Consider the following 17328-nt stretch of genomic DNA (forward strand, 5'->3'; position numbering starts at 1 on the left):
ATAAATACGATATTCTTCCTCTAATCACCTGGAATAGTTTTTTTTTTTCTCAGCGTCTTAACGAAGTTCCTGGAGGTGCAAGAACACTTCTGACTAGTACTGTGTGTATGTACGGAATGAATCAACTGGTGATTGAATCTAACGTTCGATTCATTGAAACGGACAGTTCTGACGAGTCGGTTCCTGAAACTGAATCGAATTTCGCCGATTGTGAGTTATTCAGGTTCCTGTGTGCAACTGTGGGGGGTTTCGGTGGACAAACGCTGCTTTTAAAAGCCTCCATAAGTACAAAATGCGTTGCTGATTATTGCTGGAATGATGTCGGACAGAATTGAAAATTTTTAAATTATTTTCCAGCGCGTTTTATACGGACTTTCTCCACCGCTTCGTCTTTATCCACAGCCGAGAGACGGGCAGCGGCCTGCGGGTCGACGCGAGCAGGAAACACCGCGGATGGGATTTAGGCCTCGGAATTGAAACCCCCCCAGCGACAAAGACTTATCCACCAAAAGGAGTAGCGGCTTAGTCGACCCACAGCCGGTCTCGTAAAGGTATGTAAACGATAACAGCTACTTGTAGAAATATCTGGAATTCCGGCTTTAATCGTGGTTAGTTGTTGCTAGCTAACTAGCATATGTGGCTAATATTAGCTGGCTAGTGGTGCGATCGGCAGTCCGGTACCGAGAAAGCGAATCATCCAAAACGAAACAAAAGAAGCGGATTTTATTTACTGTTTTAGTTCTCTTCACAAAGTGAGTGGGAATATTTACATCTAGAGACCTTATTTATTTACTAGGGTCCCCAATTTAACAGAGTTTCAATTTAATAAGGTAAACAAATGCATTGCTGTGTGTGAGTGATGTTAATTCATCAAGTTTGATCTTTTTGCTTCTGTTTTGAGATGCTCCTCACTGTGTGTGCGTGTGATTGTCTGTCTGTATCTAGCTGGCCTTGATCGCTCTCCTCTTATTCTAAACACAGCAAGGTAAAGATGTTTCTGTACAAAACTAGACAATGGCTTTTTTTCGGCAAAGCAGAGCTAGGTAGCTAGCTATGCATTCTTCCACCGCCCTCTTTTTCCAGCCCAACATGGAGGCAGAAACGCCGCGATAAGGTGCTGCTTTCTCCATGCTTCAGGCTTGGGGTACTCCTGCACCAATACAACCCCATACACAAACTTATCTGATCTTTTGTTGTACTGACAAGATTTGGCATGATGCTACTTTCTTTTTATTCACTCTAAAATAAAACTAAAATTAACTGCTTAATACACGCGCCTTGATGAACTGTACATATTGCCTTTTAAACCCCTTTTAAAGCTTTTTTGGGGATCGCCATATATTGTTTTATAAATTATTTACAGTTACATTAATATAATAGACGGATAGACTGACTAGATCGGCTAATAATAAAAATAGGTTAATTTCTCACCCTGAGTAGTGGTGTTTTCTGCCAGGGTTATCATTTTACATCAGTTTACAGTCTTATTAAGAGAGTTTATTATTATGTAATTACATGTCTGTTTTGCATTTTGTAGATGTTTAAGATGCTCCACACTGTGTGACCTGTGTGTGTGTTATCCAACTAGGCACAATCATACCCCTCTCATTGTATATGTGGAAAGGTAGAGATGTTTCTGTTCCAGGCAGCACAAAGAGAGTTTTTTTTCGGCAGAGGTACCCATTCTTCCACTAACCTCTTTCCCGGCCCAATGTGGACGCAGCAATGCCACGATAAAGGTGCTGCTTTCCCCCTGGTATCATGCTATCAATGATGTCCATGCTATTCATGCTAGTATAGGCTTGGAGTGCTACACAAACCACTCCAGTAACATCAACAACAGCAACTCAGTCTGTCTTTTTTCAGTATGTGGGTTGTTTGCAGAGGAAGCCCGCAGACAATAATGAAATACAAAGCAATATTTATTAACCCCATTGTTACCTAAATGAGAACTAGCAGTACAAAAAACATAACCTTATTCTTAGCACAATATGTGTGAATGTGAACTGATGAGGGTGAGGAAAATGCTGTATTATAGTGCTTTATGGTACGTGTTATTAAAAAAAAAAAATTTCTTTCCCTCTGCAGGAGTTTCCACCAGTTTGAAGGAAGTCTGAAGGCAGGAGACGCTTTAAAATTTCAAGACACTCGTTAGTTGTTATCTCCACTTGGATGATGCCCACACACACTGTGGTCTGAGGTTTTCTGGAGCAGGCAACCGCTCCCAAGGGTTTTTGGGGTCACCCATTTTACTTTTTTCTCTCTTGTGGTGGTCCTTTGAACCGTCAAAATAAGTTCCTCTCTGCCCCCCCACCTGTCCCACCGCGGCCAGTCCAACAACCCCTTCCCCCTAGATTCCCATGGTAAGAGGTCCCACTACGGCACCAAGCTGAATCCCTACACTAGAGCGCGGATGACGGAAGCATGGCAGCAGCATGCTGTTGCCCCGCCTCCCGTTGTCCACACCATACCTCCAGGGGCAGAGAACGCCCTCAGCTGTGCAGTTTATGGCATCGTCCTGCAGCCGGATGCCACGTTGCAGCAGCAGCAGTCGCAACAACAACAGCAGCAGCAGCAGCAGCAACAACAGCAGCAGCAACATCACAGCCAGCAGCACAGCCAGCAGCAGCACCCAGCACAGGCTCAGCAGCCATCCCTGCAGGTGGGGAGCGAAGGAGGACACAAATGTGGAGCCTGTGGACATGACATTTCCCACCTGGCCAACCCCCATGAGCACCAGTGCATGGTGAGTCAAGATCGCTCGTTCCAGTGCACACAGTGCCTGAAGATTTTCCACCAGGCCACAGATCTATTGGAGCACCAGTGTGTGCAGGTGGAGCAGAAGCCCTTTGTGTGTGGAGTCTGTAAGATGGGCTTTTCACTGCTCACATCGCTGGCGCAGCACCACAATGCCCACAACAGCACCAACCCCATGAAGTGCTCCATCTGTGAGAAGACCTACCGACCTGGTTCCTCTGGCAATGCCACTCCCACCTCGTCCACCACAAACCAGGGCCAGCCATCCAACGATGGTGCTTCAGCCAGCAGCAGCGCTGCCGTGGGCTCCTCAGGCCAGCCCACCTTCGAGTCTTCTGCCCCCTACAGGCCCTACAAGTGCTCTGTGTGCTCCAAAGGCTTCAGACACCTGTCCGAACTCACCCGTCACGAGCGAGTACACACAGGCGAAAAGCCCTTCAAATGCGAGACATGCGACAAAAGCTTCAGCCAGTCATCGCACCTGGCACACCACCAGCGCACGCACAGCTCAGAAAGGCCATTTAAATGTGCCGTGTGTGAGAAAAGCTTCAAACACCGGTCCCATCTGGTGCGCCACATGTATGCCCACTCAGGTGAGCACCTATTCAAGTGCAACATGTGTGAACTGCACTTCAAGGAGTCGTCGGAGCTGCTGCACCACCAGTGCCAACCACAGGGCGCAAGGCCGTTCCGCTGTGCCACCTGCGGCAAGGGCTTCAAGCGTCCGTCTGACCTGCGGCAGCATGAGCGCACCCATTCGGAGGAGCGGCCCTACCACTGCGATGACTGTCAGATGAGTTTCAAGCAGCAGTATGCTCTGGTGCGCCATCGGCGCACACACACAGCCTCCGCCGACCGTCCCTTCAAATGCAACCTCTGTGATAAGGGCTTCCTGCAGCCGTCCCACCTGCTCTACCACCAGCATGTGCACGGCATGGACAACCTCTTCAAGTGCGCCTCATGCGGCAAGGGTTTCAGCCAGTCTGGGGAGCTACTGCGTCACAAGTGTGGTGAACCCTCCACCACCCCTACCAATCCAGACAAGCCGTACAAGTGTGACGTGTGTGGCAAGGCCTACAAAAAAGCCACAACACTGCAGCGTCACCAGACCACCCACTGCAATGAGAAGCCTCTCAAGTGCTCCCTGTGCGATCGCCGCTTCCTGTCCTCTTCGGAATTCGTGCAGCACCGCTGCGACCCGTCCCGTGAGAAGCCCCTGAAGTGCCCTGACTGCGAAAAGCGGTTCAAATACTCGTCAGAAATGAACCGGCACCGCCGTGTTCACACCGGAGAAAAGCCGTACAAGTGTGCCAGCTGTGATAAATGCTTCAAGCAGAGGGAACACCTGGCCAAGCACCAGAGCGTTCACTCCAGGGATGCACAGTTTAAATGTGTATGGTGTGGAGAGCGCTTCGCCGACCTGGGCGCTCTCCAGGAGCACACAGTCCAGCACACAGCTGAAGGAGGGGGGTACCCTGTACCCTCTCTTATCCAGTAAACTCCTTTACACTCCAATCTTGTCCACTCCGCTTTTTCCCTTTCTCCACTGCCAAATTCTACAAAAGCAAACATAAGCCCTACAGTTAATTATGTTGTCATATAGGTTTTAGAATATGTATTTACCTGGTTTCTTCTAAGAAATGAAAAGAAAAGGATAAAGGCAAGTTGTCCGATAACCTTATGAGTTTCATATATCCATACCAGATAAATAACTACTTGTAACAAGAGGTATTTAAACACAAAGTGGATTGAGATGAGGTCTGATTTCTTATAGATGCATTTTTTGAGAATGGAGAAGTATGTGAATTAAAAAAAAAAAGTCTGAATTTTGAGCATAGTATTCCAAAGTGAGCAAACGGAGAACAATCTGTTTCAGTATATTGATGGTGAGAAAATGGTCCCCCTATAAGTTCTGCATAATAAATGTCTATTTCAAAAAGGAAGCCTAAAGGAAACCTAATGAAGCATCATGTCTTTAAGCATCTACTGTCTTGACAGTAGAGGCTCCCCTTTAATTTTAATAAAATCTTTAGTTGGGTCATGCTGTGTCCCATTCGATCTGTGGAGTGCTGGACTTTATAAAAAAAAAATATAGACACAGAAAAATACGACAAAAAGTTAGTGTGCTGCTTTTGTCTGGTGATGAATCTTTTAGGAATTGATAATACTGTTTTTCTGATTACATGTCATTTTTTGTTACGGGATTATACATGCTAATGTGTTTTGGGTATAGTTTGCTTGCTTCCTGTCTTGAGTTTCATTTGCAGCTACAATTGAATTTCCAGGGAGCATTTTTTACTCTCTAACCATGTTCCAATATGAAGGAGTGTGTTCTCTTCTCAAAACAAAAATAATGGAAACATACTGTGTATATATCTCCGTAAGTCACCACTTGAAACAACATTGCCTGCATTTTAGTTAAGTCAGCTGGCCGTAGCTGACAAAATGTTTAGAAGCGGATGGGGGACTAGCGTATGTTGTGCTGTCATTAGATATTAAAACTGTCTGTAAGTGTGTATGTCAAAGTATATGTGCCCTTCAGTTGGGCAACTCTGGTATGTACCAAAAAATTTTGAAAAGAACAACCCGACCACCAATGTACTGTACTACACCCCAAAGGGACAGATTGTTAACCAGCTAAAGCATCGTGGATACCACGGTTTCTACATTTCACTGCGATGTACGTAAATATATAGAAACTATATAGAAATATATACTTCACTCTTGTATACAAACAGTTCGTATTACCACAAAAGTAAAGGAAAAGTATAAAAAAACTGTCCTGAAATGGCCTAAAACCTGAAAAGGCTTTCTGTGTTACTGTATGTACATAGGTTAGTATGTATGCTCCATGTTTACCAGTCCTGTCATTAGATATTGCATTGTCTTTCTTAACTATTTTATAAGTAGCTTTTTATTATGTGGTATTATCTTTAATTTTTTTTTCTTTTTTTTCTCTGTTTTGTAGATTTTTAGATGTAGAGTTTGATTGTCTGATGGTGTGTGTTCGCAGTTGTGTGAAAGTTGTCTTTGCAGAGTTTTGTTGCCCCTTTATTATTTTGCCTACGTTTTCATTGTGCGGATGAGGAGTTTGGGTATAGTTGCTCTCCGTGTCCATGACTGGAGCTCTATCGCCATACAGCTGAAGGGAAGCGGGATACGGTGTTGAGACTTCATCTGGGTCACGGCCTCTGGCCTTCCCTTCACCTCACATAGGCCTTCTTACTTTAGTGTTTATGTTAACCAGATCTTTCCCTCTATGAGTCCTCTATATACAGCACCACGAGTGTGGTCTTTATACAGCCTGTATAGATTTGTTTAGTTAATCTTTTCTGTTTATTCCTGCCAGTCCCGGTTATCTTGCCTGCGTTTATACTGTAAGATGATGATGATGATGCCCCGCCCTCTTTACTTTTGTAACAATCATAAGAATTTTATTTTTTTGTCTTGTTTTTAAATAAGGAAAAGCAATGGGTTTTTAGCTTGCCCCATGATGTAACTGAAAATGTTTAATGTGTTTAAGGGATGACTAAATTGCATGTCACTTTTTTGTTTTGCATTTAAAGTGGTCCAGTTGCTCTAGATGTTTGTCATTGTTTCTTTATTTTTACTGTGTTTATTTATATATATATATATATATATATATATATATATATATATATATATATATATATATATATATATATATATATATATATATATATATATATATATATTCGCCACCCTGGAACTTGAAAGGATGGCATAGGCCACAAACATTGGTTCTCCAAGTTCTTTACACATGCTGCCTAATTTGGGTGCTGGTTTCACAGAGAATTTGGAATACTTTAAAAGAACGTGACCATAATAGCTTTGGAGTGAGGGACTGAGTGACTGAATGTGTGTGTCTTTGTGTGTCAGCCTGGGTTTCTCCTCCTGCTTTGTGTCTGCGTGGTTCCCTGCAGTAGATCAGCAGGCTCGGGGCAGGTTTGTGTTTGGGCCTCTGTGGACTGTGCAGTATTAATGTCAGTGAGAGAGTGTGTGTATGTGTGTGTGCGTGCGTGTGCACGCGCTGTCTTATGTGGAGGTGAAGGCTCTGCTGTCCTGCAGTAATGTACGCTGAAAACTCAGTGTGACCGGAGCGCTCAAATATATGTGACACTTTGGCCTTAAGCAGGTTTAGTGAATCGGGGGGAGGGGTGTTTCCATAGTCTCCGTTCTGTATGTGTGTGTGTTTTTTTTGTTTTTGTTTTTTTAATATATATATATTTTACATCTTAATAGTGTGTTTATCCAATATTTGAAAATATCAAGGGGCTTTTTTCCAACTCCAGGCATTAAGAAAAGATTGACTGAGAGAACAGATGGGATTTTAATAAAACTATGTATTTCATGTTTTTTGGTTCTCACGTTTGCATTGTATATTAATTTTTTTATTAATATTGTTTTAAAATTTCTATATAAATATCTATATTCTTGGTGGCAGGGCCAGGAACCTAGTGGAGGGTGTTCAGTAAGACCAAATGAGATTTGGCCTGGCCTTTTCAGGCTATGGGAAGTTCATTGGCCTTCCTCTGTGGTCCTGCGCTCTGCCTTGTGCATGCCTGCTGTGTTAGTTCCTGTAATCTGTTTTAAAGTATTTGTGCTTCAGAGCACACTTACTTACTCTTTAGCTTTTTCAAATTGTAGATTGTGGATGAGCTAGTAAGAAAACTTCATGTGGCGATGGATGTGACATTCATGCTAAATATCTGTATGTAGCATTTAATATACACAGCACTAACTAATAAAACTTTTACATTAATAATGTGGGTGTCTGTAAATGCCTTCTGCTTGACCCATGTCTGTTTTTCCCTTTAATTAGTTTTTATTTAGTTTTAAAAGAACCTAAAAATACAATTACAGTTTAAGTCTCATGCCTATGTGGTTAAATCAGCTATTGTTTAATGTGGATCTTAATGCAGTGCTGTCTGAGGGATCTAAGAAGAGCAGTGTTCAGCATAGGCTTGTGTGGTGATGCCTTTTAGGTACTATAATTCCTCTCAATTAGTGGTCAGGACTGTAGTAACAAATTTATAATGACAAAAGAAATAAATTTTACCCAAACAAAACATAAAATATCATGTTTTTATAAGGTATGCAATGGATCAAAATCAAAGTAAACATGAGGGAAACTGCATTTTGTTTCATCCATACTGTTCCATATTTTTCTGGTTTGGGGCTATAAGCAAATGTGTCTTAAGTATTGATAATAGGGTTTTGAAATGCTGTTGAAGTATCAACTCAAGCTTTTTATTCAAGGAAAAGTGTAAAAGTACTGCTTTCAAAACTATTTAAAGTATAAAAGAAAAAGTAATGTAATGGGGAAAATGCCATCAAGAACAAAAGATCAGGCCGTGCCACAGGGTACTATAGTGCACAACCCCCCTCCCTGCTCAAAACTAATTTTTCTAAGAGCCTTGATCACTATAATGTTATATTAAAATATTAATGTTGAAAACTGGGATGCACTAGACTGCATGGTTTCAGCTGCATATACAGGAGCATCTAAAAAAAATCAGTAATTCAGTTCAAAATGTTCAAAAACAGTAACAAAAAGAGTAACAATGCTATTTTTAAAATGTAAGAAGTAGACAGTACAAATAGTTGCATGATAAAGTATGAAGTTGATGTAAAAAGTAGTGAAAGTAGTTCTTCTAATAACTTTTTTGCAGCACCTTTATTTTTGAGCGTATGGGATTTTTAATCATTTTGATGTTCAGTATCCAGTAATTAATATGTAACTACAGTGCAAGTTTGTAGTTATGATGCTGAGAAATGTGAAACCTTATACACACACACAAGACCGCTAAGAGTTTATTAGCTAATATGCAGGAAGAGGTGAAGTAATAATGCAATACGTAAGTGACAAAACACATTTTGTGGCATAATGATTTAAATACTTATAATCAGAATCTGAACACACCGAACAGGTGAACCCTGTGTTTCGGCTATTCTACAATAGAACCAATCACATGAAGGCTTCTTTAGCATTGCAATTGAGCAGGTAACAGAAGCTTCATTACGGTAGATGTTTATATGGGTGGCAGTGCCGCCTCAGCTGTAGCTCGATGCTTGTTCCATGCTTTGGTGAGAGTCTTCAATCCCATCTGCAATTTTTGTTTACAGAAAGATAAGTGATTTAATGGCAAATACAAAACAATGGGAAATCTTACAATTGTAACCAACCAGAAATCTGCTTTCTTGCAGGTTTTACATTAACTCATTTAGCCAATTAAGCACTTGGCCAGTAATTAGATCAGGTGTAGTTGATTAGGGGTGATGCTAAGTCCTGCAGAAAGGTAGATTTCCAGAAGCAGAATTGGTGAGCACTGCCCTAGACTAAAAGCCCTTTCACATAGCATCCTTAAATTGTAAATAAAAAAACATAACATACTATTAATTACAAATAATCTTTAAATGTTTTAAAATCTGTAATTTAAGTTCTGAGATCAAGTTTATGCAATGTTTACACCACATTATTACTATTTCATTACCATACTTTATACCATAGTAATAAAGTAATAAAGGTTATTTATAATACTGTGCCTTAAAAGCACCTAGAGATTGCATCTTAAAGGAGAAATACTGTGTGAGATCAAACTTTTGTTGAATGGCCCACCTCCACTTGCCCCCAGCATTTCAAAATACAGCACTTTTATCAAGTGCTCCCAACAGGCTTACTGTATAAAATCCTAACAATAGGGGCATAATGTTGCCCATTCTAAGAAATCACTATTTTTACACTATTAACAAGCTCATAGTATCTATACACTTTGTTGTTAGAATTCTTGGCCTTGACATTTTGGAAGTGCACAGGTAGTTTTATTAAAAACTCATTTCAAATTTTAAGTGATGAGCACAAACATATGGGTAGAGTAGGGAAACAGATTACAAAATGAATTTCAGGGAAATGCATGAATTCCATGCATTCCTGTTGCTTCTTTTATACTTTCATATATATCCCATTTTCACTGGATCTCCCCTTTAAAATAGCAGCTTTAGAATCATGGTAATGGTACACTGACTAATAGAGAGAATGACATTTCTGTAAATTACCATTCTGGACCGGAATGCTGCTACTGGTGAAAAAAAATTGCTGGAGCTCCGAGAAGCATCTTGCTAAGACTGTGTAACACTGTCTTTTCCAAGTCGCATTAATGTACAATCCTGCAATTGTACTCGACCGTATCAGACCATATGCTCAGCTTGTCAACAAATGCATGTGTACAGCTGTCCATGATGCTGCTCCCAGAGCATGATTTGTATTCATTGTAGTTGGGTAAATGTAAATTACACTCCAGGAGCTTTAAATACCAAAATATATTTTGTATTATACAGATTTGATACCAACAAGTAAGTTATCTATTTATAATTTTTGATGATTTGTTTCTGCTGAAGCTTTTCTTTACCCACCTCTGCGATTGCCACCTTGCGTTCGCAAAACCTGTTGTCCTGTTCCAGCTTGGTGTGTAAAGCATTGACCTCAACGTAGCTGAGCACATCTGGCACGTGGAAATCGGACAGCCGTGTTCTCAGTTTCTTGTTCTTAGACTCGGCTTTAGCATGCTCCTGTTGAGAGAGAGGCTTTAACAACAAACTTTGGAAAGAAATGTAGGAAAAGAAAAAATGTTACTTATTAAAAAAAAAAAAAAAAAAAAAAAACTGAAATGGGCTCACAATACCCCTTCAACCCCACACTGCACATAGACCACTGAAGTCATGCATCCTTCTGTAGTACTCGGTATGCCCATATTTGGTATTCCGTATCTATTCTGATTTTTTCTATGTGCAGAATGAATGGTCTTTCAAAAAGCATCCTGCTTGTTTTAGTGTTTCCTGCTGTAACACAGCCAGCTCACCTCAGCAAAGGCTTGTCAGTTAGTTCATTAGATGTACCATGGGGCTGTAATTAGTTTAAACAGTAGATCCCATGCGGAAGTGCTACTCCAGAACCAGAACTGTGAACCACTGAGCAGCTAACGTTCTCTTTCACTTTATATCTGCCTTTAACAAGCTCTAACACAGACTAAACTGCTCAACACGACCAGTCTGAAAGTAAATTTCTCTTAAAATACTTAATGATCATCTCAGAGGAAGAAGAATAATCCAAAAAATGATACAACCAGAGCTCAACGGCTGGTTTAATTCCACGGCTAGCCTGTTAGCGTACCGTGTTGCTGTCATGTCATGTCGATTCTGTGCACAGTAGTGTTAACCTTCATGTAGTTCATGTGACTTTAAAACAATATCGTAATTTAGAGGATCCAGTGATGTTCAGGAGAAAAATTTGCAAAAAATAAAACCTATAGAATTTTAAACATATTTATTTACCACAGAAAGTGGCAGAGGTATTTTTTTTGAAAAGCCAATTCCTTCTGCCCTTTAAGAAATTTAGATAAGACACGGAACACCAAATATAAGGGCATGGCATAAACACCATGGCAGCAATTACAAAATGAGCACATAGCTGCAGAGGTCTGTAGGAGCAGAGAAAGAGCTGGACAACAGCCATCAAACAGCATTTTTTTTTTTTTTTAGCTCTTCTCCCATAAACTAAATGAAATAAAGTGTTAGGCATCACTTATCTCACGCTTTGTAGGAGTTCACAACCTCTTCATAAACTGGCTATTTCCCGCTTAAAAGCACGAGCTGCCGAGGGTTAGCTGAGCTAAATTTAGAACTTGTGTGTTTTACTGAGGAGCACTGCTGGGGTAATTTATGACAATTTATGAAATTGCACTGCTTAAGTACATTTATTATTAGAATAGCACTGCTGAGGTTACTATGTGTGACTAGAATAGCACTAGTATATAATCAGGATTAGCGAGCGTAGCACTGTTACAAAAAGTTAGTAAAAATCTAAAAAAAAAAAAAAAAAAAGCTAGTTTGTATATTTACATCAAACAAACCACCAAATATCATCCTAAATTAATTTGGCTGATTTCTTTAATTGTACTGAACTCCAGGTATTTAGGTGATGCTAAAATTCTACAACAAAATACTACAACCAATGCAAACGTGTTGATGTTGGATGAATATAAAGCATGCTAACCTTCTCCACCTGCTGAGTTTGTTCCTCAAGCTTCATGAGCATGCCTTCACGCGAGGCTATGTCACTGCTCAGCGACTCTGACTCAAGAGTCAAGCTCTGAAGCTTTGTCTACAAGACCGAAGAATATAAGATATCAAACACTGACTGACTAAACATCGTAAGAGTGAAGAGAAAACAGTAAGGAGAAGTGGTAAACGGTGACTCTGATTTATATATATTTTTTTATTTTTACCCCATTTTTGCCCCAATTTTGAAGACCTGTTACCAAATCCTTATTCATATCATTAGCAAAGCCCCCAACACCAGAAGAGTGAAAACTAACACATGCTTCCTCCAACATGTGAAGTCAGCCAGCTCCTATTTTCAAATGTCTGCTAAAGCAACATCACTGAGTGCCGGAAAGTTCTGGACCTCCAGCTTTCATAAAACAGCTAACAGACACCTGTGCCGACCATCATCACATTAGGAGTGATGTGGAGAGAAATTGATAATGGAAAGCATCATGATCTGGCATTTAGACCAGAGATCCTCGAATCACAGTGACAAGCAGTTTAGAGAGCAGCTTAAAAATTGTATTAATGGTATACTGAGGGTAACAGGGAAATCGGCATCTTTGTTGTTTCCACTCTGATCTGTTGCACTGCCACTGCAGTATGGAACTTTGGTTAAGCTGCATGAGACCTCTCTAGAACAGAATAATAATGCATAACTTAAATCATATTTTTATAAAACCATTACACATGCTTCACTGTCTACACCAGGAACATCCAATCTTACCTGCAGAGAGCCAGTGTGGCTGCAGGTTTTATCTAAGCCAAGCAGAAGCACATGATCATTGTTGTTTGAGGACTGATCAACTAATAAAACATTGAATCAGGTTGTTTAGAATTAAAAACCTGTAGTCACACCAGCCCTTTGTGGATAAGATTGGTTACCTCTGCTTTACTTCTAACATTAATATTAGAATATTAGAATAGAATAATAATATCCGCTGGTGACGGAATTTAACACATATATGTTCTAGCTGAGGGCATCCAAGAGAAATCCGGAACCAAGCTCTTTGTGATCTAATGTGATCACTATAAAAACACAGATTTTAAAACAACATATTGTTAAGAGAAATATTTCAAAATATGCGATTTTGTCTCCAAACCTCTGCAAAGTTCTGTATATTTGGAGAAAAAATATGTAAAATAATTTTTCATAAAGAAAAGATATAAAAAAGTATTCTTGGCAGAAATCTGTACCCTGTTTTGATTGAAGACCTTCAGCATGTTTCCACCTTGCACACTGAGTTGCTGCAGGTCCTGGCTAAGTTTGTCAATTTGCTCAATATACTGTCTCTTCTCGATCTTCAGCTTCTGGAGATCCACCTTGTGAAAAGTTTTTTCCACCTCCTCTTTCTGCCTCATTTTTAGTTTTAGCTTACGCTTCTGTGTGTGACGAGCCGTGTTTTTCTGACACAGCCTCTTTGCGGGAGTCTCCTGTGAAGCAGAGAGCAACAGATTTAATCGTATGATTTATATATATATATATATATATATATATATATATATATATATACAATTATATATATGATATATAAATTATATATATATTATATATATTAGGTTTGTTGTATGTATAAGTTCCCTACATTTTGACAGTATTTAATAAATGAATAAAATGAAAGAAAAAAAGGACTAGTTCACAGCAATTTATTTGAATTAGCCAGCATTCAAAGTTCTCCTCCATATGCGCAGTGCATTTACAGAATCTCACCAGAGGGGTCTCTAACGGGCCGCCTTTTAAAAGAAAAAATTCTGCACCAAAACAAACACAGAGTATTTCAGCTTTCTAAATTAAATTTCTAAATAGATCTGTTTTCGGTCTTGACTCAACCCTTTGCTTTCCTTTAAAGGGGCACTAAACCCCCTGATTTTTGCTGACTCCACCCTCAGCTCAGATTTAAAAAGGCTAAAAAATGGGAGGGGCACTGGGTGATGTATGGGTTTAGAGGCAGGGCAGGACGAAGAGCTGATTGGCTGAGCTGCAGCAGCAGCAGTGTGCCTTTTATAGCGGTGAGACCCAGATGGTTGGACATCAGTTGATTAACTGATTTGCACCTTGTATTGTGTTTACATACAAAAGTACACGGACACAACATCCTCAACTATAGTTGAAAACAGTTGAACCTGTGAGGGTGCTGTAGAGGTGGAAAGTACCACAATAAAAGCATTTTATTAATGGTTAGGAAATGTTTGCAAACATTTTAAGCAGGATTGGTATGTTTTGTTACTTTAAAGGAACACATTCAGATATTAATAAAAAAATATATAGTTTAGGGTTTAGTGGCTCTTTGCAGATGCAGCAATACAGGTGCATGCTTTTACTTAATCTACTGTAGGTTTGATTGTTGCAAACTTCTTATACTAATAACAATTAAAAAAAATTCTATCAAAATACTTCCTGAAGCTTCGTTATCTTGTCTAATTTAAATAGCTAAAAGTGGAAACCTACTCAAAACTCAGTATGGATTTTACCGGGCATCTGCTCACACTGAACCAGAAAATTATTTATTTGAACTTTATTTACCATTTATTTTTACATTTTTTACCTTATTCTTTCACAAGAACCTGAATATGGACCTTTATTTTGGTAAAAAACTAACCCAATATTCATGACTGACTGGCTGACTGGTTGGCCACAAGCACACGTAAGCCCATACACACACACACACACAAGCACAGAGACACACACAGGATGTTTCAGGAGTGGGACAGAACATATAAATAAAGAACGCTGTTTAATGTTGTGTGCTTGCTCAGCTGAAAGAACGTAGATTGTCATTTGCAGGTTCCCAAGCCCCTAAAAAGATTGGCAACACCTCTGGTTACAAGTACTGATGCAACACGTAAAACAATTATCTAAATAAAAAGTACTAAACTCATGGAAAATACGTAGTGAAATAAAAGTGGAAGTAGGAGAAAAAATGTATAGTTCAGTAAAATACCTAAGTACAATAGTAAAGTAGTTCTACTTTGTTATACATCTGTCTCTCTTAGGAGAAAAAATGTGAAGAAATCTTTAGTCAGTTTAATTAAAAAGTAATATAACCTTGTCTGAACTTTGTCTTAGCTTCTCCAGGTCATTCCTCAGCTCCTCCATCTCCCTCTGAGCAATGAAAACCTTCTGCTCCAGCCCCAGCAGCTGTGATGATTCCTTCTGAGATGGCCTCAGAACTTTAGATTGCCTCCTGCGCCCGGGATGCTGGTAAATAATATATGGTAAAGATCATGATACTGTAAAGAACTTTTTGAAAGCTTGGAAATAGTGTTTAAATTATCAACCCTATGCCAAATATCATTGCCAACAGTCAAGTGATGGAAGACATGAAACATATTCACTCACCCCATGTGCCATTGATGCAACAGAACCCAAATGTTCTGGCACAGCCTGAGAAACCAGGGCTTGGTGCTCAAACATCTCATTCTCAGCCTGTAAGGCTGCATTGAAACGCCTGCATGATAGAAATTCACATCAATTGCAGGTTATTAGCTGAAAGTGAAGATACATAAACAACAGAACATGGTGGACCATCTTCTGCTCTAGCAGATCTTTAATCTGCTAACTTCCAGGCTTAAGAAAGTCAGGATCAAACCATTGGAGTTAAAAGTTGTTTCTATAATTTTATTACCATATCTGACACCCACTTTGTTTTGGCCATTATGTTTTTTTGTGCTGCAAATACAGGTTTTAAATAATTAGAAAGATATATAAGAGATGTAAAAAAACGAATAATAATGAAACCCCAATTATATCTAAGCCAAATAACTCTCTTACTCACTAGAACTCCCCCAATAGACCACTGCAGTCCTGCATCATTCTGTAGTTCTCGTATGCCCATATTTGGGGTTCCGTTCTAAGCTAAATTTCTGAATGGGCTTTTCAAAAACTTGTCTTTATTACACTCTGTGGTAAATAAATATGTGTAGAACCCTATACGTTATATTCTGTGTGCATTTTCCTACTAAAAGCATCACTAGATCCTCCGACGTACAAGATTGTTTAAGAGGCATTTTTTTTTATCTTTTATTTACTGTTATTTTAAAACTTATTTTAATTTTAAATCAAAATTAAGTCAAAATAAAGGTTGATTGATTCATTTATATGTGTAATATTATTTTTTTATTTAAAAAATAATTATTAAATTGTATTCACACAGTGTTAGCTAGTTAGCTTAGTGTAGCAGCACTGTAATGCTATGTGGTTAAATTAGCCAAGTTAGCTAGCGAGCTAACTGCACACTAAAATAATACAGGTTTATTTTAAACAGGAGCGTATTTCCTATTAACCACTGTTCTCTGAACATGCTAAGTTACATTATTAATAAACGTTTTCTATGTTTTACCTCAAGTCTTCCAGCTGTTCACGCGTTAGTTTCATATCTACTTCAGTAAAGCTGCCTTTCTCCGGGTCCTTCATGGTTGCTATGGTAAACATGGCTGTCGCCAAGGAGGACAGCGGAGCTTAAAGGCTGAATGAGCATTATAAACTGTTAGAGGTGGCTAACCCAGGTCCAGAAAGTAAAACTCCATCCCAAGGTTTTGTACCAACAACCTGGGCGGCTCTGCTGCATCTCAAACCCTGGGATGGGTTTTTAATTTCAGGACCTGGGTTAGCCACCTCTACTGTTGTTAAGAGTCATTCATTTTAAACTAATAAACAACTATCTTTACTACAAAAACAAATAAATAACAACGAATAACAGATGTTAATGACAAAGTAATCAATTAATAATCCATATTATTAAGCCTGTATAACATGAATTTTATTTTATTTCAGAGAAAAAAAAAACACTGCTTAAAATGAGGTCTGGCTGCATAATGTTTTCTGAGGTAAGAAACGAAAAACACGTCTTAAATAAGTAAATGAAAACAAAAAAGGTATTTAAATCTAAACATGTTATAACATTATTTATAACATTTATAACATTTTATCTATTACTGGCATAATGGCTAATTTGGTTGCTGAAAAGATTACTCCACCTTCAGGTAGAATGTTAGACCAAATCCTTACCCTTATTTTTTGGAGGCTTGTCTTGAGAGATTTAGATTTTTAAAAATAACATAAAAAGTTTAAGGGATTGTGTAAGTAGCAGAAAACACCATGCCTTAGATGGTAAGTAAAATAAAATGTAACAGTAGAATTTGGTGTAGTATGTTATGGACAAAGCAAAAAAACCTAAATCCTTCCCTTGATTTAACAAAGGTAACTTCTCCAAACTTAACATTAAGAATTTATGGATGGATGGATTTAATAATTAAAAAATGCATACTGCACAGCACTAAAATACATACTATTCTTTCAAATGAACAAACACTGTTCCCTTATGAATGGATGGAAGGATACATTAATTGATTGATTGAATTATTGTATTTAATGATTTAAAAATACACTGCACAAGAGTTATTAAAACACTTTAAATCATTGAGAGCAAAACCACAATACAGCTTATT

At 39.0% G+C, this 17328-nt stretch overlaps 2 protein-coding genes across 2 annotated transcripts; one reads left to right on the top strand and one right to left on the bottom strand.

Annotated features, from left to right (window-relative positions):
• Window positions 1–184: 184 nt before the first annotated feature.
• Window positions 185–7543, top strand: znf319b (zinc finger protein 319b). The gene is made up of 2 exons (XM_007237098.4): window positions 185–551; window positions 2089–7543. Exon 2 carries the CDS (start codon window positions 2414–2416, stop codon window positions 4253–4255), a length of 1842 nt encoding a protein of 613 aa, XP_007237160.3. The 5' UTR covers window positions 185–551; window positions 2089–2413; the 3' UTR covers window positions 4256–7543.
• A 1033-nt stretch (window positions 7544–8576) lies between these two features.
• On the bottom strand, window positions 8577–16365 carry ccdc113 (coiled-coil domain containing 113). The gene is made up of 7 exons (XM_015602397.3): window positions 16221–16365; window positions 15221–15329; window positions 14927–15079; window positions 13078–13314; window positions 11831–11938; window positions 10192–10347; window positions 8577–8885 (listed from the first exon to the last, which is right to left on the bottom strand). The coding sequence occupies exons 1-7, from the start codon at window positions 16310–16312 to the stop codon at window positions 8811–8813; spliced, it is 930 nt and encodes a 309-aa protein (XP_015457883.3). The 5' UTR covers window positions 16313–16365; the 3' UTR covers window positions 8577–8810.
• Between the last annotated feature and the right edge of the window lie 963 nt (window positions 16366–17328).

The sequence above is a fragment of the Astyanax mexicanus genome, chromosome 10 (genome assembly GCF_023375975.1).
Source record: "Astyanax mexicanus isolate ESR-SI-001 chromosome 10, AstMex3_surface, whole genome shotgun sequence".
Classification (NCBI taxonomy): Eukaryota; Metazoa; Chordata; class Actinopteri; order Characiformes; family Acestrorhamphidae; genus Astyanax; species Astyanax mexicanus.